The 21375-nt window shown below is 45.2% G+C and overlaps 1 protein-coding gene across 1 annotated transcript in view; it reads left to right on the top strand.

Moving 5' to 3' along the window:
- Positions 1–8275: 8275 nt before the first annotated feature.
- The window catches only part of FGF2 (fibroblast growth factor 2), a 453164-nt gene continuing 440064 nt past the window's right edge, over positions 8276–21375 (top strand). The window contains exon 1 of the mRNA XM_078676817.1: positions 8276–8896. Coding sequence (XP_078532943.1) covers positions 8719–8896 — 178 coding nt within the window. The 5' untranslated portion in view covers positions 8276–8718. The remainder of the gene's footprint in view (positions 8897–21375) is intronic.

Genomic DNA, 21375 nt, shown 5'->3' with positions numbered 1-21375 from the left:
AGAAATAAGGAGGCAAGTGGTAGAATAACCGAAGGCAGGGGAAGGAGTTGGTGACAAGCATAGAAGGTAAAGAAAATAAAAGGAGGAAACTTGGTGGGAAAGAGGAATGAGAGATGTGGAATGTGAGTGTCAGAGAGAGGACAGAAAGGAAAGGCGGAGTGGTGGGTGAGGCAGTGAGGAGAGAGACAGAAGGAGTTGTGGGTGAGAGAAGAGAGAGGGGAGAAAAAGGAAAAGGGTTGTGGTGGGTGAGAGAATGAGGAGAGAAATGGAGATGTGGTGGGTGAGAGGCAGAGAGAGGCGAGGAAGGAAAGCAGGAGTATTAGGTGATAGACGGCAATGAAAGGCAGAGGTTTTAGGAAGAAACGTAGAGAGGGAGTGGGGGAAGGAAGGAAGGGGTGAAAGAGAGGAGAGAAAAGAAGGTAGTGGTGGGGGAGTCTTGTGAGAACATCTCTTCGAGAAACCAATGTGTCCCTTACTTTGGAAGTAATCCGTGTGGTAAGAATATTCTGCTCTGGTTTTCATCTCGTCCCAGGAGTGGAGTTCCTGTAATAGGAGCTGGTAAGACTCTTGTTGAGAAAAGAGCGCCAAACCTGCCCCCACCCCCTTCTCAGCTGCTCGGGGCCTTCACAGCGGCCTTGTAGGAGTCTTGTTTTCAGGTCTCCTCCAGTTTTGTGCTTGGAGAATAAAACCTGGGGTGGGGTGGGGTAGGGGGTACAGTATTGAGAACTAATGGCAGTCATTGAAAATCTGAATCAGTTGTGTCGCTTGTGGCTGCCGAGTAATCTATTTCCATGATGAAATTTCCACACTCTTAAAACCCCACACACAAAAATGCACCGATCCTTTCTTTGTGATCGGGGTCAGATTGTGTGCAAACCTCTCTCTTGTGCTCTTGTGAATTGCCCCCGCTTCTTCTCTTGGGGACACACCCGATGAACAAGGGAAATCATTTAAAAAGGCAGACTCATAGAATTCTGATGTTACGACTTTGTCACTTTGATCTGCATTGAACTCGCGCCCGGCCTCCTTCGTGCAGCGCCTCAAGGCGCTAAGAAGAGGCCCTGTCCTGGGCGTGCTGTTCATTATTACAAAACAAACGGCAGCCCAAGGTGTTTAATAAATTAGAACAAAAAACTCAATCCACATCAAATGATGCGCTTGCTTGGGGATACTGTAAGCCAGCTCAGTGGGTTAACAGTGGGCTCATCTACGCATAATATGCAAACCGAGGATCTGACCAGTGGCATAGTTAGTATGTCATGTGGTATAGTGGACCCGAAAAAGCACACACACATAATGGCGCGTGGGGGAGGGGGATGTTATTTGTATTGATCAAATAGTTTTATAAAGGAGTAGCAGCAAACCAGAGGGTACAGAAATATTTAGAATTGCTATTAAGCAGGTGGTGACCCCATTGTGCAGCACAAACATTACTCATTGAGAGCGTAAGTCGAAGCGCTCTAGGCATCTTGAAATAAACTAAATATGGCATGTGTGTGGTTTCTAAGCTACCAGGTGAAAACACGATCGGGTGTAACTTGTGGCTGACCTCTAGAGTGGAACGTTTGAGCACTGGAGCACGCACTAGCAACACTATTCACCTTGCAGCCTACCAGTCTGAGTGGTGAGTAGTCCATGGGGGAATTCTGAAGCTGGCAGAAGCAGCCGCTGAATCGGTCATCCTCCTAGTTGGCTGTTATCAGCGACTGTCTCCGTCTCCAATCTCCTGAAAATGAAGGAGAGGTCTAAATTTAGACATTATTCTGAATAAATATATTAAAGCAAAAAGGGGACCCCTGTATTTGGCATTTGTCGACCTATCATCGGCATTTAACTGTGTGAGGCACAATAAATTGTGGTTGATTTTAGAGTAGCTGGGTGTTGAAGCAGTTTTAATTTCCTTTCTAAGAGGGTTATATTTAGGGGCAAAGGCTAGGGTACGATTTGGGGTGGGCGGGGAATGCACGGTCATCTTAACGTAAGACGTGGTGTGCGGCAAGGCTGCGTCCTCTCCATATTCCTCTTTACCTTATATATAAACGACCTTGAAAAGATTTTAGTCAAGGAATGTAACGACCTGCCTGTGGCTGGTAAACGCCCTATTCCCGCATTGTTATATGCTGACGATGTGGTCTTAATAGCTCGCACACCACTAGGACTCCAAAGAGAAGTATCCAGCTTTACGAATTTTATGACAGAACGGGGACTATTAATTCAACTAAAACATTTATTATGAATTGTGGAACTGGATGTAATAAGACCAGATCAATTTTCATGGAGGGGAAACGGATCGAAAATACTAAGATATTTTCTTATTTAGGAATTTTATTTGACCGTACGGGGTCATGGATGAAGGTTGTAAAAACTAGGAGACTACTGTACATAAAAACTCTATCTGAACTCGCGAATTTTAGTAGGAAACTTGGCAGATGTCCCACGGTGGAACTATTGAAAATTCATAAGGCAAAAAGTGTTACTGTAGCTTCATATGGAGCAGGTGTTTGGGGACATGCGGATGTAAGCTCCCTTCAGGTAGCTGAAAACACGTTTTTGAGATTTTTATTAATGGTTCCTAATGGTACCTCCTCTTTCATATGCCTCACGGAACTAGGTTTTCCATATTTAGAAGATATCCTAAAGACTCAGCCGGTTCTGTTGTGGCATAGGATATGGACAACAGAGGAAACAAAGTTTAATCGGGGGATCTTATTAGATTGTGCGGGCCTAGATGGAGTGGCAAATATTAGATGGCTGTCTTATGTTAAAATGTTTTTATACAATATAGGCCATCGAGAATTTTATGATGATCCGCCCACTATGGTAAGGCAATCTAGGAAAGATCTTAAGAACGAATGTTTGCGCTATCTGAGCAAACAGAGACTTAATGCTGAAATGAGTAAGGTTACGGTACAAGCACAACTTTTAAAACTCAGCCATACCTATGCCTTATAACTAACGACTATGATACATTTTTATTGATGCGCTTCCGCATCGGGACTCTGTATAGATCCTTAAGTTTCCCAACTATTAATGACTGGTCAAAACAGCTATGTAAATGACCGTGTGACGACATTTCTGATCAGTCCACCATACATGTTTTATTTTTCTGTAAATTTTATTCTGTACAGAGAAAAAGGTGGATTGTTCCAGTTTTAAAAACACTTGGTATGAGGTCGTGTTGCCCAGCTTTTGTGGCTCTCCAACACTTAGATACAATATTTGTTGTCGCCTCTGTTTCCGCTTTTAAAAAAAATGTTTTTAGATATAGGAAATCGATTGTGATGTGATAATTATGACAATGAAATCTTTGCTGCGTATGAGGAACGGTCTTAATTGGTTTAAATACTGATATTTGCCGTGTATATTTTAATATATTTTTATTGTGTGCTTTTATGGTTATTTATATGTAACAGAATAAAGTTTTTATTGAATTGAATTGAATTGACTCAAGAGACAGCCTCCTCCTACCCCCTCCTTCTCTAAGCCAATCCTGGGGCTGCTCCTGCTGTTACAGCAGCATAGGATAGGCTGGGGCAGGGGACCGCACCGCTCATTTCTAAGACCAGTGGGGTGCAGCTAGGAGTCACCGCCCGGCTCAGTAATGAGTAGATGGATGCCCTTTAGTGAGCATGTCGGGCTGGCCGGAGAAAGGCCGCCATCCAATCCGACATGCGCACTTGTGCTGGCTAACTTCCTAATACCGGAGTCTGCAGTGCCTGTCATATATAAGCCCCACCCCTTCAGGCCGCTTCTACATACTGCAGTGCCGGGGCTGAAGTTTTCAAAATTGGGTTGTTTTTTCACTTAGTCAGCTAAATACAGATACGCCATACTTGAATGTAATTGGCTGGCCAGGGGGGCAAAATATAAGTGGGACAACGCCCCCATACCCTAATGGATGCACCCCCCCTGGTTGTAAACCATCACAAAATAGTTCTCTTTCCCACAGCCTGTGCATATTTGTCCAATGGTGGGACATTTGCCTTCATGTGGAAAAGAATAGCCACTTCTCAAGCACAATTTTTTTTTTTGGGAGACATCACTTTGTGCCCCTCAGCCTTGTGTCTCTGCGGGAAACAGCCATTATATCGCGTGCGGTACAACGCATGCAATTACAACGTGGTCGTTACGACAACTGCTTTGTTACATCATAGTACATACATCGACTTGCTGTAGGGGGCGCACTAACATAAGGAATAGTATAATTTCCTATTCCAACACATTCCCTACTGTTGCACACACTGGAGTTGGAATAGTAAATTATACTATTCCTAAGTCCCTACAGCAAGTTGATGTAACAACTTGCGTTGTAATGTACTGCGATGTAACAACGCGGTCGTTGTAACGACGGCGTTGTAATCGCATGCGTTGTAAACACATGCGATGTTAAGTGTCCTATTCGTCTCTGCTTACTTTTCACATTCAAGGATGACTCACTCTGACTCCTCTGGCCTCCATGTCAGTAGCTTGTCGGTCTGCACATTCTTCAGCTCTCTCAGCCATAAATACTCACTCTAGGCTGAGCGTTTCTCTAAGCATTCATCGTTCGAATGAAACAGATAGGCAACCTTCTATAACTCTAAGACGTATTATTTCTTCATCTTTTGATGAGGGTATCAAGTCTTTCTACAAACTTGTCCATTGTTTCACCAGTTTTCTGCCTTTCTTGGTTGAAAATGTATCTTTCATAATCGACATTCGGCATTGGATTGAACTTGATATTTAGTGCCTCTTTAATTTGATATGAGACTTCATCACTGTGTGGTATGTTCTTTATTAATTCATTTTCTCCTTCACCTACAGGATTCTTGAGATATTTGATGATCTTTTTGATATCTGTTTCTTCCAATGCATCGATAAAATCATCAAAGGTTTCAATCCAGGCAGTCCATCTGGCCCTAATATTCTCTCTGGCACAAACATTCTGCTTTTTCGTGGAAACAAATGGAAGCTGTGGTTTCAGGAAAGCGGCTGCATTATAACTAGGGCTCCCGGTTTTCCGTTTAAATGGATTTTTACATATAAATACAGATGGGAAACAAGTTTTCCTTGGTCTGTATTTATATATAAAAACGGGAAAATACTAGTATATTTAGTCATTCACTTCAATAGAATCACACCCCCAACCATCTGATTTCTCCCCCTCCTTAGAGGGTTAAGAGGTGTTAGCCCGGCTGAGATAGCTTCCCTGCGCGCACACAGCCGCACCCGAGTGCTTCACAGGTCTTTGAAAGACCATTTACATGTTAATGAGGCTTTATTGTTCACCCCTCAGCCCCTGCCTCTTCACTCTGCCGATTGCTCCAAGTATAGCAACCAGGGAAGAAAACTCTCCAGCCCAACCTCGGAAAGTCCTGGAGACAAAGCACTGGCCAGCGAGTGTTTTTAAAACTAAAATGAACTTGCAAACAGGACGCACCCTGAAGTCAGCACCCGATGTAGGGGCCCCGGTATCACCGCCCTTGAGCCCCCCAGGCTGTATATCCAAAATAGTCTGCAATTTGGTAGTCAGTTAAAATTGTGTTTGATTTACTTTGGGTGCTTCCCCCTGTACATGATAACATGTAAGTATTAACAATGTTGGGTACATCCAATGCAATGCAAAAGAAAGATCAGGGCGGTGCGATAGGTGCCACCGCACTGGGCGCTGACTTAGGGTGGGGGCGTCATGTGCATCGTTTTAAAAGCACCTAATCCCGCCTGCATTGTCCCAGCAATTTTCAGGCATCAATAAAAATGACCATTACGGTGATTAATGTTCTTCCCGGAGAGAGACCGAAGCTTCGTCTAGTGCAGGTTCTGACTCATTATAGCACAGAGGGTTAATATGCCTGCTGGAAAGAACGTGTCCCATTCACAATGATTTGGGGGCAGCCATGGTTCCTGCGCACTCATAAGTAGGGGTGTATGGGGGAGGGGAATCAAACTTTCATGTGCAGAAGTGTGCCATCATTTTTGTTGCTTTATTTTTTGTGAATATGTAAATAATAACATCATTTTTGCATGATTCAATGTGTATCAATTGGTAGCCCTGACATGATACAAAATAATTCCCCTTCCCCAGAGAATATGTTGAGGGGCCCTGAGACACTTCTACGTCACAAATAATCGTATCCTTCTGGTTGACTGGGGGCCCCAGGAAGGGTGGGCGCCTTCTTGCACCACAGTGAATGCAGGGGTCTGCATTGCGCCCCGGCTTTGTAGTGCCACTACACTTAGGTCCTGTCAGTTTGCAGACATTTTAAAACTTTTATAGTGCCACAAAGATAAGCAAGTACCCTGTAAATGGCTTAACAAATTAGGTTCAGTGAAAGCGAAAGTGGGGTAAATTAACATAATTAACAATCATATTGAGTAATTAAAATCCTCGTCTGATTTTCACTCAAAAATTAAACGTTGGAAATGTAGGCCTAAATTGGCATTCAGTCACGTCATTACATGCCATTACCACTAGCCTCTCAGTGTGGCAGTAAGGTGTTCAGTGGGGGAGGAGGATGTGGCACCCTGCGATGGCAGAAACTGCAAGGCTCTGAGACAAATGGCTTGTGATAGCACTTTTAAGCATATTTGGGACATGCTGCAAATGGCAACGTTTTCAGATGAATGTATAGCATAGCGTTGACCAATAACAACCGAGCGCATGTGTGCATTCACAAGTTAAATAAATGTGGAAAAATGCTGTAGCGTCGTCTTTTGCTTGTGACAAAAATAAATGTGGATAAATACAGAAAAAACGCCCAAAAAATAAATATGGATAAATACAGACGGAAATGGCAAAAAAATAAATACCATAAAAAAGGGAGCCCTAATTATAACCAGTTGTAGAACGAACTGATGGTGGGAGCATATGCTGGCTCAGTACTGACACTCAGGTTGTCTAGTCCACTCAGCAGACACTCAGCACCTTCTTCCTCTTTTACAGTAGGTACTTGTTTTGTCTCTTGCATGTTTGTCACCATTTTCAGTCTTCTGCATTATATCTAGCTATTTCTTTCTAGCGCTTTCTTGTTCCTGGCTTTCACTGCCTTTAGCGCTTCTCTGTACCAGGTTGTTGCTGCCTTTAGCATTATTGTTCCGTATGGGTCTGTGTTGCGTGTGGCATTGTATCTCTTTCACGGCCTCACCAGCAGGTTCCCAGCCGATTATACACACATTTCGTGGTAAGGCTCTATTCTTCTTCCAAAGCTTTGCACTGGCTTGATTTGATTCCACATACGTCAACCATCAATCTTCACTTCGACTGAGATGCGTTTGGCATGCACAAACAGTTTGATGGACCACAGCAATCTCTCTGGGAGAGCACTGTTGGTTTCATTGGGTTAAGTATCCCATCTTTATCGCCAGTTGTAGCATCCTTCCCTGCCTAGGAGTATGTAAATGACACACACAGAGATTGGTATTACACTTCTTTATTCCTCAGCGCTTAACTGTTAACTGAACATTCTCCATCATGAATTCTATCAACCTCACCATTGTGCTTACATCACAGTTCTACGGAGCCCATCAGGAACCAAAAGGGTCCTGTCATCCCTAACTCACAAGACGCTACAGTTTGTTTGCTGTTTTGTTAGTGTATTTTATTTTGTTGTTCCTTTAGAGTGTTGATGAGTTTTTATGTTGTCTTGGTGTGCTGAGGTTTTGTTGGTGTATTGTAATTAGTTGTGTTGTATTTTGTTTGTGTGTTGTACCATGCCCTTGATGTCTGTTGTGTTGGCGTGTTTTGTGGCTGTGTTGTGTTTTTCTCCCCGACTGTTGTCATATTGTTAGGTGATATCATGTGCCCCCAAGCAGACTCTCGTCTGCTGACAAGTGAGAAGAAAAAAAACCTGCTTATATGATACAGCGGTAAAAACGCTTAGCACTAAACGATGAGCTATGTACCAGCCAGGATTACTCCCATTTTCTTTTTTTTTTTACTCCTTCCTCAGAAAATAAACATGAGCTACCGTCTGACCATAGGCGTTGCGCTTGTGCCAATATCTCACCGGTTGAAGACGTGACTATTTTATCCTCAGATGGATCCACAGGAAAATAAGTACTGTTATCCCAAAGCTTTAAGTATAGATTTTAACCACGAAAAGGTGTCTCCGAAAGATTGCGCTTAACTCCTTTCATTTTAAAAAATATGACGCTCCAGCAGATTTATATTTTGAGGTAAATTAATTATCACAACGTCGTCACTTGGAGCAACAGAGGTGGAATAAATAGAAACTGGCGGCACGCGCACTCCCCCTGCCGGCCGCGAGCCAGCAGCGCGGGCGGACAGAGGGGCGCTCTTCGCGGGGCCGCTCTCAGTCCGCACCAGAGAGAGTTCGAGGCGGTTCGGCCGGTGGCGCAGCAGACTCGGGGTGCTCGTTGCCCACGTGTGCCGCTGTGTTTACATTCCAGCGCTCAGCCGTCTAGAGGGCACCGTGGCGAAGTGCTTGTCGGAAAGCGCTGGAGGAGAGCCTTCGGGAATGAAGAGGAGGGAGAAGTTTTTGTGAAGATGCTCCGTAGTGAGACGGGGGTAGGGGCGGGAAGTGCACAGGATTCACCGGGAAGGCATCCTGCTCGGGTCCAGGGGACCTCCTAATGTTTGGCACCAGTTACCGTCATTCTTGCTGAGAAGAGAGAAAGCCGAGGTAAAAGCTGCAGCTGCTGCCGGGACCTTCTCGAGTTCTGGTTGCTCGGCTACACTCTGTCTTGGTTGGGGGTGAGGAGGGTCTTCTGTTGGAGGGCATGGCTGCCGGGAGCATCACCAGCCTCCCTGCGCTCCCCGAGGACGGGAATGGCGGCACCTTCACACCCGGCGGATTCAAAGAGCCCAAGAGGCTGTACTGCAAGAACGGGGGCTTCTTTCTCCGGATCAACCCCGACGGCAGGGTGGACGGAGCCCGAGAGAAGAGCGACGCCTACAGTAAGTTCAGGCCTGTCAGCAGCGCTCCCTGCAGGTACCCTGGCACACCAGCACGTGTATACATACCTGCGTCAGCACTTAGTATCACTTGCACTATGAGAACTTTGCCCTCCATTTGCCACATTACCACTGCTTATTACGTCAGCAAAGAGGCATCACAGCAGAGCTCACAGCATCACTGTCACACGCACAGCATCATTACCCACACAGCATCTTTACATTTCTCTCGAGAAGCCTGCCTTTCACGCAAACGCACTCTCATTGCGTTATTAAGTGTTTCTGCACTTATAATCTTGTTTGCTCTAGTTCTGTCCAGGAACTCAAAAACACAATGAATTTTAGATTGCGGTTTTTTTTCATCAGTGTTCACCCGCCAAAGAAAGCGTAATTTTGGACGTGAACTGTTAGGGTTTATTTCGGACATGTAGATTCGCGTTAGAAAACATCCAGGCAAAATATGGAGCTCATAACCCAGGCTCAATGTCTCTCTTACTGGATGGATTCATTGTTATGTCATTTTCCATCCCTGTGCACTTTTATTGTTTGAGCATAATGATGTCTGATGCTGGTCATCATGTCTACACATGAAAACAATGGTTTTTATGCATACTGTGTCTGAATCTGTTGAAGTGCATGTATTGTTTGCTGTTTTTGTCACAAAAATAATAATGAAAATAAATTATTAAAAAGAAAATATCAGGGCTGAGTACACTAAAAAGGGAACATATATCAACTCTCAGCGGAGGTGATAGAGGTGCAAACCGCACATTAAGAAAATGTTAAAATAGCTAGGGGGTAGGATTGTACAGGCTGCACATGTGATATGTTTTGCAATGTGAAACTTGTTGCATATGCTCCTTTTACCTTGAGCCCAGTTTTTTCACAACCCCCCAACCAGTGGTTTTCAATCTTCTTAAAGCGCCTCCCTGCATGTAAAAAAGAATTCATCGGTCACCCCAGAATAACAGACATATCTGACAGTTATTCTATAAAATTGACATCTCTGTGCATATTTAACAAGTCAGACATTGCAGTGATACTTCGTAATTACTTACGGCTCATCATTGTTTGCTTTAACTAAAAAGAAGCACAATTTTCAGCATGGGATTTCTCTCTGTACCCAAAGGGCATGATCAATGCTCCTCTTGACGATGGCCTTGCACCTCCAACAACCCCGCCCCCCCCCCCATCCCTTCTTCCGAGCCCGAGATCAGTGAAAGCCACCTTCCTTGAGGGGCCCTAATGAGATCTCCTTTTACTGAAGTCATCTTTGCGAGAATGGACCTAAACAAGCCTACCTGTACAAGGCTGGGTTGTGTGCAGTGCCGGCCATGCTGCTGTGCCCCTTTGTGGTTGCAGTCAAGCCAGCGTCACTCTATGATCTGTCAACAGAACCACACCAATGATGACAAAAATGCTGCCTTTAAGAGGAGATGTTGTCCCTGTTCTAATACTAGGATCCTCTTTATTAGGGCTCCATCTTGCTTCGTGTTCACACTGCTTGGGCTATAGTTGATTAAGTAGAGCTGTGTTTACCACATGTTGACATTCAGTCTGTTGTTGCAGGGCCTTGTCCTCAGCGGGGCCCCATGATACAACCCAAACATGGGTTGTATCATGTCCATGAAGGAACCAGAGTTTATGGCAAATAGTTCAGCGGTTAGGCACTAGACCACCTGACTCTCAAGCTATTTGCACCCATAGTACGAAATTGTTTGATGAATAATCGTCTTATCTTCCTCTAAATAATTCATATGCAGTTTTACAAAAAAATCTACACATATGTAGCTAATGAGCTTTAAAATGGTCACCTGTGCACAAAAAGAAACCTTTACAAATGCAGTAGTAGCGTTCGCCATGCCCACTGACGTATTCCTCCAAAACATGGCATTGGCAAGCGTGTATATGTGCTTGGCTTTGGAGGGAAGATAGGCTAAACATCCATTTGCGCAGGTTCATTTCCTCAGCCTGCTTGAATTTTATGGTTTGAAAAATATTAACATCCAAGCCTTTGCATCATTATACAGTGGTTGTGCAGAGTATGCCTGGAATTACATACTCAGCGCTTGCATTATGTCAGTGCTTGCATTATGTCAGGGTGGGCTTCGTCTTGCCAAGCATGCCCAAACTATGTTATCAATCACAGCCATTATAAGAGGCAAGCATTATAGCAGTTGTGGTAGCCAAGGATGCTAATATTATGCCAAAAATTAACATACTTGTGTGGAGAATGCCCCCAAAGTGGCAAAAATACCAGAATACCGCTACACCATTATTGCACCTGGATGCCTACACTATGCCACAAAAAACTGCCATTGTGCCAGGGTGAACCTTATGCTAGGGTTAAGCATCATTGTATATTGTATGCTTACAGTATGCAAAGATTTATCAACGTTCTGCCATGGCTGCCTTTATGCAATGGTGAGTCAGAGATTGACATCACGACATGATGCATACATTTACACAAATTGAAAAGGTTCACTTATTCAGTGAAAAGATCATAGCGAAGAGTACACAGTTTTTAAACCAACTTAATAGTCTTTGTGACTTCTTACATATTTACCAATAAACAATTAAAAAAAGTTATCATTTTCAGACAAACGTCAAAAAGATCACAGTATCAGCTTATAGCGTTCTTCACATGGTACTCAAATACATCCTATAACAAGCATTAAAAATGCAATAGGTCTCGCCTTTCATTAAGTTAAAGCCATTTGCTTTGCTATACAATACCATTAGCAAAGTAAATGACTTTAACTTAATCAAAGGCGAGACCTATTGCATTTTCAATGCTTGTTTAAATGTGATACCTAATGAAAGGGTTTGTCCCTTTATAAGCTTTATAATAAGCATAATTGTCCATTTGCTTTATTCAACTTCATGGTAAGCGACATAGAAAACAGACAAATAGTACAAAACTTAATGGGAGACTTCATCCCCCAGCAGCCATGTTATGCTGTGTCGGTTTTGTTTTGATGTCTTGTATCTTTAGGTATCCCCGACTGACCCGGAGTAAACTCAAGTATCAGGCAGCAAGCTGGTCCTTTGCAACTAACTCGCCTTGTGCCTTTTTCAAAAATGTTTACGGCTGAAAAATCTCAGTTTTAGGTCAGCAAAGTTATTTACTCAGGCGAAGTCTTACCCAAATTAAAACCTGGGGCGGCGGTACAGTTATCAGACTCAATTGTACTGCGCAAGCGCACTGGGTGCAGGCGGGGGAGGAGAAGGGGGCGCAGGTAACGGTGAAAGGGGACGAGAGAGACAGAGGAGGCAAACAGGGCGGAGCAAATGTATATTGAGGTAGATTAGAAGAAATGGGAGGGTCAGACACGTTGAGGCAAGTAGCGAAGAGTCGATGCGGAAAGAAAGAGTGTCCACAAGGAGAAAGTAAGAGGCAGTGACCGGGTGAGGCGCAAACTGCAAGAATGTGAGCAGGTTGGGCTAAAGTAGGGAGATGAGGGAATAGGCGAGAGAAGTGAAGTTCGAAGAAAGAGACCTTGAAGCAAGCCAGATGCAGAACACCGGCTGCGGGCTGTGGAGGGCATGACAGCTCGGTTGAGATGAGGTGGGCGGTACAGGGAGGAGGAGCTTTCAGGGGAGACGGTGAGTGTGAGATTAGACATAGCAGCATTAGGAAGGAGAGGGCGGAGTCCTATGCGAGCCGCCCGGAGGGGCCGTACTTTGAGTCAGGATTGCTGCTGGCAGGCTGAGGCGGACGGCGTCCGTCGGAAACCGGCACCTGGCCTCTGCCTCCCGTTATGTGTGTGTACTTACGAGCTCACGGTAAGGGAATATCATGGTCGTATCTTTGCAACACTATCATCGCTGCTGCTGTTAAATCTTTAACGGGTGAAAATTGCGGCGCCGGACACTAGCTGCTGTTTGTTCCTCATTTCAGAACTGTGGGGGAGATTGTGTGAAAAGGACGGTGTGCTCGTGATGTTACAAGTTCCAAGAGCCAGACAAGCCTTTCACCGTAACACGGCTGGCAGGGGAGGGGGCGGAGAGGGGAGAGGTGCGACACGGCAGTAGGAGGAGGAGGGGGGAGGAGAGTAGGGGAGGCACGGCCTAGCGGCAGGCAGGCAGGGGAGGAGAGGAGGAGGGGGGAGGAGAGTAGGGGAGGCACGGCCTAGCGGCCGTGCAATCAAGTAGTGAGGGGGCGGAGCTGGGGGAGGCTGTGAGAGAGAGTAGGCAAGGCAGGCGGCTGGGGGCATGTGCACGCGCTTTTAAGCTCAATGCACATGCGCATTGAGCTTAAAAGTCACGGGCACTGCAAGGAATCGCCACGATTCCTTGCAAGTTAGATAAAGTCTGGATGAGCCCCTATAGTCTCGCTTGCTCGATGCGCATGCGCATCGACAGGCGAGACCTAAAAATAGCGCGCATTAGTGCTCACTTGTGCAGTGCATCTTAATTTACATTTAATTGCACAGGCCTATGGCCTAGCCCGACCTCTCCCTCCAGAGCATTCAGCCCATCCATGGAGTACCCTTAGGTCATTGTACAGTCAGAAAAAGGCGAGAGACAGAAGACCTACTTGGTCCAATTGCAGTTCAGCTCTGCATGACGTTCACAATATACACATGTCGCACAACATTCTGCTGTGCTATACTACAGGTGGCTCCCCCACCCGAGTGCCCAGCGATGTAGCACCCTGAGCATCCTCGCTGTATTCCTGAAGGTATGATATTAGTGGTCCCCAAATATCTTTAGGGTGGGATGTAATCAGGAGCAGCTCTGCATAGGTTGTTAGTTGGTCTTTGCTATAGACTAAGTCATGTAACCAGTCTTTGAATTTGGGGGCTCTCCCTCTGCCCCATCTGCAAGCCCTCCGCTTGGCCCGGAGCAGGGCCAATCGCAGTGAACTTTTGGTGCGCCTTAGGAATGTCCGCTGTGTGTCCCAGGAGCACAAGCAAGGGGGATAGTGGTAAGGGTAGTGTAGTCATTTCAGCTAGCGCCTCCAGCACCTCCTGCCAGTAAATCTGGACTTGCATGCAGGACCACGCCAAACGCAGGAAGTCAGCCCCCTCTTGATGACAGCGCATACATTGGTCATCTTCCTGGAGTTTGTATTTACGCAGAAGTGTGGACATGTAGTAAGTTCTATGTAAAATCTTTAAGTGAATTATGCACAGTCTACTGCTAGCTGTGATTTCTGCGGTCTGCATGCAGCAGTAATTCCATTGTGCATCTGTTAAGGGGGATTCCAGGTCACGATCCCTTGTGCATCTGGCACCTGATGGCGCCGGTGGCCTTTTTAGCAGTGCCGCACGATAGATGCGAAACACAGCATGTGAGGGGCCCGACAACTTAATGTAGTGTATAGGACCTCCAATGGAGTAGGCTCATGTGGAAAACTCAGTGTATTGGGTCCTATCTCATGTTTGAGTCGTATGTAGAGCAAAACCTCCAGGGGGGTGAGCCTGTCCCCTCTCAGTAGCTCCTTTTGGTTTTTAAACCTTCCCCCCTGGTATAGGTCGTCCCATGTGTGCAGCCCACTCTTGCGCAGCATGTTCCGGCACCCCGCTTCCTGTGTGACTTGGGCGTATGGGAGGTATGACATTGGCACTAGTGGGGAATAGGGCAGAGCCTTATCCATTGCCTTTGTCATGCGTAGCCAAGCGCCATTGGTGCAGGAGACTGTATGGTGAGTTCAAATCATCTTTATTCGGTTTCCATTTTTTTGAAAGCCATAAAAGTACATAAAAACACAAAAATATTAAAAAACATTCATTCTGTATCAAACAATGTCTTGAGAGCGCATTTTTTGCAGTCCATCTTATATCAAAAGAGGCTTCTCAATCAGAATTCATAAGTTCATTCGGTGCCTAATACATAATTTAAGATACTGTGCAATAGATTTGGTCATCAGATTATTTTCCAAAAATTGTAATACCAAGTAGGCAGGGCGACATTTGCGAATTTTAAAAACTTTTAGTAATGGTATTATCCACCGCCTGCGTAGTGGCGTATAAAATTTACAAAAAAGGAGGACGTGAATTGTAGACTGTAGGGACATTTGGTCACAGGGGCACACAGAAATATTATGTGACCAGTCATTCTGGTTAGGAAATAAAACCATATAATGGTATAAGTTAAACCTGAAACGAGTAAGAAGATATTTTTCATACTGGGTTAAATCATACTGCAAGTACGGTTGGATGGTGGGGACAAGCTGTATTAGTAAACATTGTTGAACTGATGGCTTCCCTATTTCACTCAACAACCGTAGTTGAGATAAGTGCGACAGACAAAGTGTTTTTAGTTCTTTTTTCGATATGTCTGTTACTGATAAGGGGTCATCAAAAAATCTTGCGAAACCAATGTCTGTAAGAAAGGATTTCACGTAGACCAGCCATTTTATCTTTATCATGTTGTCAAGTTTCATACAGTCCAGAATTATTGTTCTTGTAAGCTGGCATTGGTCCGTTGCCCAGATTCTGCGCCATAACATAATCGGTTGGATTTTAATGATATCGGAAATATAATCCACTCCGAGTTCAAGGTGACATCCAAATGTGGTTGTGCTTTTTGGCAGAGCCAATAAAAATCTTAAGAAAGAATTTTCGACTTTTTGTAACTGTTCTACTTTTGTCATTCCCCAGACCCCTGCTCCAAAGGTGGCTGTGCTAATGCATTTAGCATTGTATATCTTAATCATCTCGGCCGGAGGTCTTTTACCGAGACGTAGAGAGAAGGCCTTTAATGCACCGACTGTTCTTATAAGGGCCAGTTTTCGGGAATTAACCGCTTCTTTCCAATTAAATGCCTCGTCAATGGTGATGCCTAAATAAGGGTACGTGTTTGTTCATTCGAGCGGTAAGTTATCCACATGGATTTTCTTTACTTTTTTACCCTTAGTACCGGCGTGCATCACGCATGTTTTCTTTATGTTGACTTTTAGATTCAGGCTGGTCATAAAAGAGCAATAGTTATTTAAAGCCCGTTGAAGCTGGACTGGAGTTCGGGCAAAAATTACCGCGTCGTCGGCGTATAATAATGCTGGGTTCTGCCGACGACCGGCTTCTGGGAAATCTTTTACATCCTTTAACATTGCAGCCTCTAGACCGTTAGTGTAAAGCGTGAATAGGAAAGGGGCCAGCACGCAGCCTTGTCTGACCCCCTTCTGTATTGGAAAACTGTCAGTTAATTGTCCACCTGTCCCAAATCTAACCCTACCCGTGGCTCCGGTGTATAATTCGCGGAGAAAGTCGACTATAGGTGGTTCAATCCCCATTTGCAGCATTATAGACCAAAGTTTTGAGTGTTCTACACAGTCAAACGCTGCTGTGAGGTCAACGTAAACCATATGTAGGCAAGATCTTTTTGCATTTACGTATTTTCCAGCCAGTAGTGTTAAATTTAGGACTTGGTCCACTGTGCTCAGTCCTGTCCTAAACCCATATTGTAGGTCTGAGAGTGCCCCATGTTCTTTTGACCACTCCTGGAGTCGATCAAGAAGTATGCGCCCTGCCATTTTTCCGATCGAGTCCAGGAGGGAGATGGGACGATAACAGGAGGGGCTGTCTCTGTTACCCTTCTTAAATATGGGGACGAGTGTCGAGGTAGACCAAGAGTCAGGGAGATCAGTCTCCTTCGCCGCGTTTAATACTTTGGTGAGGAGGGGGGACCAAAGGTCGGGTAGGAATTTATATAAGTCCATCGGAACCGAGTCTGGTCCTGGTGCTTTGCCAGATTTAGCAATCTTTATAGCCTTCGTCGTTTCGTTGATTGTAAAATGAATTGCTAGTGGATATTTCACCAGCGGAAGGGGGTCCGGGGGAGTTGCGTCTGTAAGTTTGTCCTCTCTAAAGACCCCTGAGAAGTGGTGCACCCAGTCCTCTGCGTTTATGGCGACATCCAAAGAAGGATCATCATTATTTTCTGTTAAAAAGGGAGTTTTTACTATCTGCCAAAAAGGTATTTCGTTGTGTGCACTGCATCCCCAAATGCAATGCAGTGCGCGCAACGAAATTCATTTGATTTATTTAAATGTTTACTTACCTGCAAACCTCCATTATCCATACATTACTAACCCCCACCCTGTCCCTCCCCCTCCCCACGTCACCGCCCCGGCAGGTACTCCCCTACCGACCGCGGCTGTGAGGCAATCCCCGTGGGTCACTTGTGCATCAGGATGCCCCAAGAGAGCGTGCAGGGGTTCTGTGCAGCTTGACTTTTCTTCTAGTCAGCTCAACCTTTGGGGGGACCTTCAGGACCTCCTCTTAGGTCTCCATGCAAGGCAATCACTGCATCTGCCTCACAGGCCCCCGCAGCATGTGATCTGTTTTATGGGGGCAGAACTTCGGTAGAGCCGAATAAACGCCGACTGCTGGCTGCACCACATGTCGCCTCCCAGCTCGCACCGCCTCCGCAAGTTTTCTCCTCAGTAGACGCTGTCTGTTGATGTCCGGCCCAGAGCAGTGATCGCGGTGCCCCAGCAGAGAGTCCCTGCAGACCTGCGCGCTCACAGAGCGTTATGGAGGACGCCGTACGCTCTCGTCAAATCCAGCCAGGGAGCGGAGCCTCAAGTGTATCTATGTTCGCTTACACGCCGGTCCGCAGGCCGCACCACGGCCGAGGCCTGGGCCTCTACGTGGGCCGTTCGGCAGTATCTGTCAGGTCGCGGTTATGACCGGCAGTCTCACCGAGGCGTCTCCGCAGCCTCGCCCAGCAGTATCGGATGACGGGTGATTGCAGCATCAGAGCGCAGGTGGGTGCCCGCATGCGTGGATTCCGGCCCTGCAGGACTCTGGGTCTCACTTTCTTAGCACCCGGGGGCCGCCATCTTACAGTCCATCTTGCGGCCTGGCTCGGGAGCAGGAGCGGGCTTCAATGGCGTCAAGTGCGGCTCTGTGGGGGTCTCAGGATAGTTTTCCTGGTACTCTCTATACTGAGGAGTCCTTTGGCACAGTGCCTGGGCAAGTGTAGGATGTTGAAGAATATTGCCTCGGGCTAACAGAGCCTCACTAGAGTACGGCCATCTTGTCCGCCGGCTCTCTAGCGCCCCTCACCAATGAACAATTTTTAAGATGTAGAATCTTGTTTTAATGTATCTGATCCATAATTCACGTATATTATTGTTTCAGTCATCATTCATATATTCAAAACCAATGCATTTCGCTACTAATATTGTCTTCAGGGAAATCTATGAAACTACTATAATTAAATTATAAGCACTGACTTATATTGATTCGTTAATAATAAAATAATCTATACATCTATCCTCGTCACTGAATTTACTGTTCTTGTCACTGGATCTTATAGGATCTTCAGGTACAGTGGCTTCTATATACCGAATGCGCTAGTCCTACCTTAAGTAAGACTGTCTGTACTGTCCAAGCAGTACATGTGGGCATAGGAAAACTGCCCTGCCGATCCTCTTCTTCCTATTTATGTTATAGAACGAGTATCCGCTTTAGGGTGAGGATTGAAAAAAATGGAGCTGCACATATTTAAATAATTCAATCAAATTTTAAACAAGGTTTTCCTTCTGTGCTTGAATCACTTGTTCTAAAAATATTAGTTTAACTATTGCTATTTCAGTAAGCATATAGAAGAAAGCAGAAAGCATACAGTCATATTTCTAATTCAAAATCGTAAAAAGAGGACTGAAGCTAAAATATAAAGCAGAGTAAATACCGTACAAATATTAGTAAAAATTTGCATACTAATAAATACCAGTCAAAGAGACAAACGTGTCAGCAACAATTTTGCTATAATCAAGAATAGCATTAGAATAACAAAAAAGTGAACATTATATATAAGTCATCTAAGTAACATAAGATAAGACTAAGGGCCAGATGTAGGTAGGCATTTACCGGTCGGTAACGGCCGAATTCGGCCGTTACCGACCGGTAAATGCAATTTGAGATGTAGGGCCCTGTATTTTACAGACTCGGTAAATTTACCAATAGGTAAATTTACCGATTATGTAAAATACCGAGTCGGTATTTTTACGGAATCGGGAAAATTGATATGTAGGTGGGACTCTTCTGAGTCCCACAAGCATTAAAAAATCGGTATTTTACCATCAAATACTATTTGATGGTAAAATACCGATTCTGGTGTGCTTGCACATGTGTGCATGCACACCTATGCCATATGACAGGCAGACCTGCCCTTAGGGCAGGTCTGCCTGTCACATGGCACCCGAGCCTCTTTTGGGGGTGCCAGAGGGTGTCAAAGTGACACCCCCTGCACCCTTGTGTCAATCGGTATTTACCGATGCGGTAAATACCGACCGGTAAATGACCAATCATTCCTATGGGCTTCAAAGCCCATAGGAATGAATGGGCATTTACCGGTCGGTATTTACCGCATCGGTAAATACCGATTGTTTCCGAATCGGTAAATGCACATCTGTATTTACCTACATCTCGGTACTTTTATTTTACCACTTCTTAAATACCGAGTCGGTATGATGCGGTATTTAAGAGGTGGTAAAATAAAATTTACCTACATCTGGCCCTAAGAGCCTTATTACGACTACGGCAACTTATTACAGTCCGACCACTTCAGCACTGCAGAACTGACTGCAGTATTACAGCTGTGGCGGTCAGACCTCCAGGAGATGGCCAACACTACCGGGATCACGGATCCCACTGGGACGGCAGTCTTTCCCTGGGAAAGATATGCTGGCAGTGCTGCAGCCGGCAACAAAGGGAGCCATAACAGAGCCCCCTGCCACTCCAGGGCCTGGCTGTGCAATCAGGGGGGCACATGTTGTGCCCCACTGTATTTGTGCACCCAAGTGCCGCACCATGCAGGAACTTGCAGACGGTGCTGTCACTGCAGCAGTCTGCATGTAAGGCTCTCCAATGATCCTTACCGCCACTGTTGCAGCGCCGCCTTGCCACCACCGGAAACGGATTATAATCGTAATCCGGCAGATGGTGTAGGTACGGCTTTGGCGGTCCTCCTGCGGGGCGCTGGAGTGACGGCCCGCAGTAGGACTGCCAAAGTCGTAATAAGGCACTAACGGCAAGATGTATCAAACAGTTTTACCTATTCTGTGACTATGGGAAAATGTGTTCGTACATCTGGCCCTGAGATCTTCCGAAGCCCTTAGGTTTTATCACTTTTAATAGTTCAATCCAGCAGGTGTTGTCGTGTATGATCCGTTTCCCATGATCTCCACCCTTTTATTGGTCATTGTATAATTTGCAGGATTATAAAACAAATCTGCTTTAAATCATGTTGTGCCTCCAAGAAATGGGTTTCGGCAGGACATATCTCTATGCATATATTCTAACAATGTTCAATCCACCTGTGGTTCACCAGTCTCTCAGTCATCTTTATATAATAGTTTCTACAATGACATATTATGGTAAAGGCTGTTCGTGCTATCTCAAGTGTCAACGTTTGTTAAAGTGATTTTTTTTTCGTCTGCTAGGGTGTAAGATGATATCTCCTTTCTAGGTCGAGCCTGCGACAGCACATGTGCTGCATGCACTTTCCCTTGCGAGACGTGTTTGTTTACAATAAAGGCTTGGAGCCTACCATTTTCATAACACTTTTTAGCTTCATTGGCACACTTCTTTGCTGACTCCTAATTGGCTGTACAAGAAAAGAGTCAACCCAGTAGCCCTGGGACCTGGGTAATCAAGTAATAAAGCAAAACAGTGGTCCCTCAAGGAGGAAGTATGGACCTCTGCGTCCTGGGAGAGAGTAACTTTGACCATCAAGAGATTGCTTTCATTTCTCAATAAGACAGTTTTATTTCAATTTCTCAAACAATAGAAAAAAATATTGCAATTTTATATTTAAATCAATTTGCTAGTAAGATGGTGTTTCCAAACGACGCAGTGCTAGTGAATTAAGTGAGTGTAAAGTGCATTTGGGCAATAACATAAAAGAGTGACTGATACAGGATGCACAAGTGGTTGGTAAACACTCTGACAAGGAGTGAGATGCTCCAGAATCAAATAAAAACAGTACACAGTTATTTTGGCATGTCAGCGTTTCGACCCTAAGCATACCATTTTGACAGAGTCATCATCAGGACGTAGGTTTGGGACGCACCTGCCCAATCTATAGGATGAATGCGGAGGTATTTAAAAGTGCTACTGATGCATGGGATGCTTCAGAGTTATACTGGTGAATGGGACGGCTCAGGCGTGGCTGGGAGTAGTGTCCAATCTCTGTTGTGTGGTCCCCAGTTAGAACATGTATGCAACAGTATGGGATTCCGGGTCAGAGCTGTGCAGTATGTAGTAGATCACCTTCCGCGGTTACAATTCTTAATGAGAGAAAATGGGACAGGTAACCTGTGGCAAAAAGTTGCCACAAAGCGCTGTGATGGAATGTCCCTGATTGTGGAACCTCAAATGAGGGCAAAGATAAATCAAACCATCGAGGGAGTATGTGGCCAGTTGAAATAAATTGAGCAAAGATTTCTCCAACCAAAACAATCAGTTGACTGCAGAATTGATCATTTTAAGTGAATGAAGCTAAGCCCTCAGGCACACACGTCTGAC

Source organism: Lissotriton helveticus, chromosome 2_1, assembly GCF_964261635.1.
Source record: "Lissotriton helveticus chromosome 2_1, aLisHel1.1, whole genome shotgun sequence".
NCBI classification, from domain to species: domain Eukaryota; kingdom Metazoa; phylum Chordata; class Amphibia; order Caudata; family Salamandridae; genus Lissotriton; species Lissotriton helveticus.
This window is presented reverse-complemented; position numbering and strand designations above follow the sequence as displayed.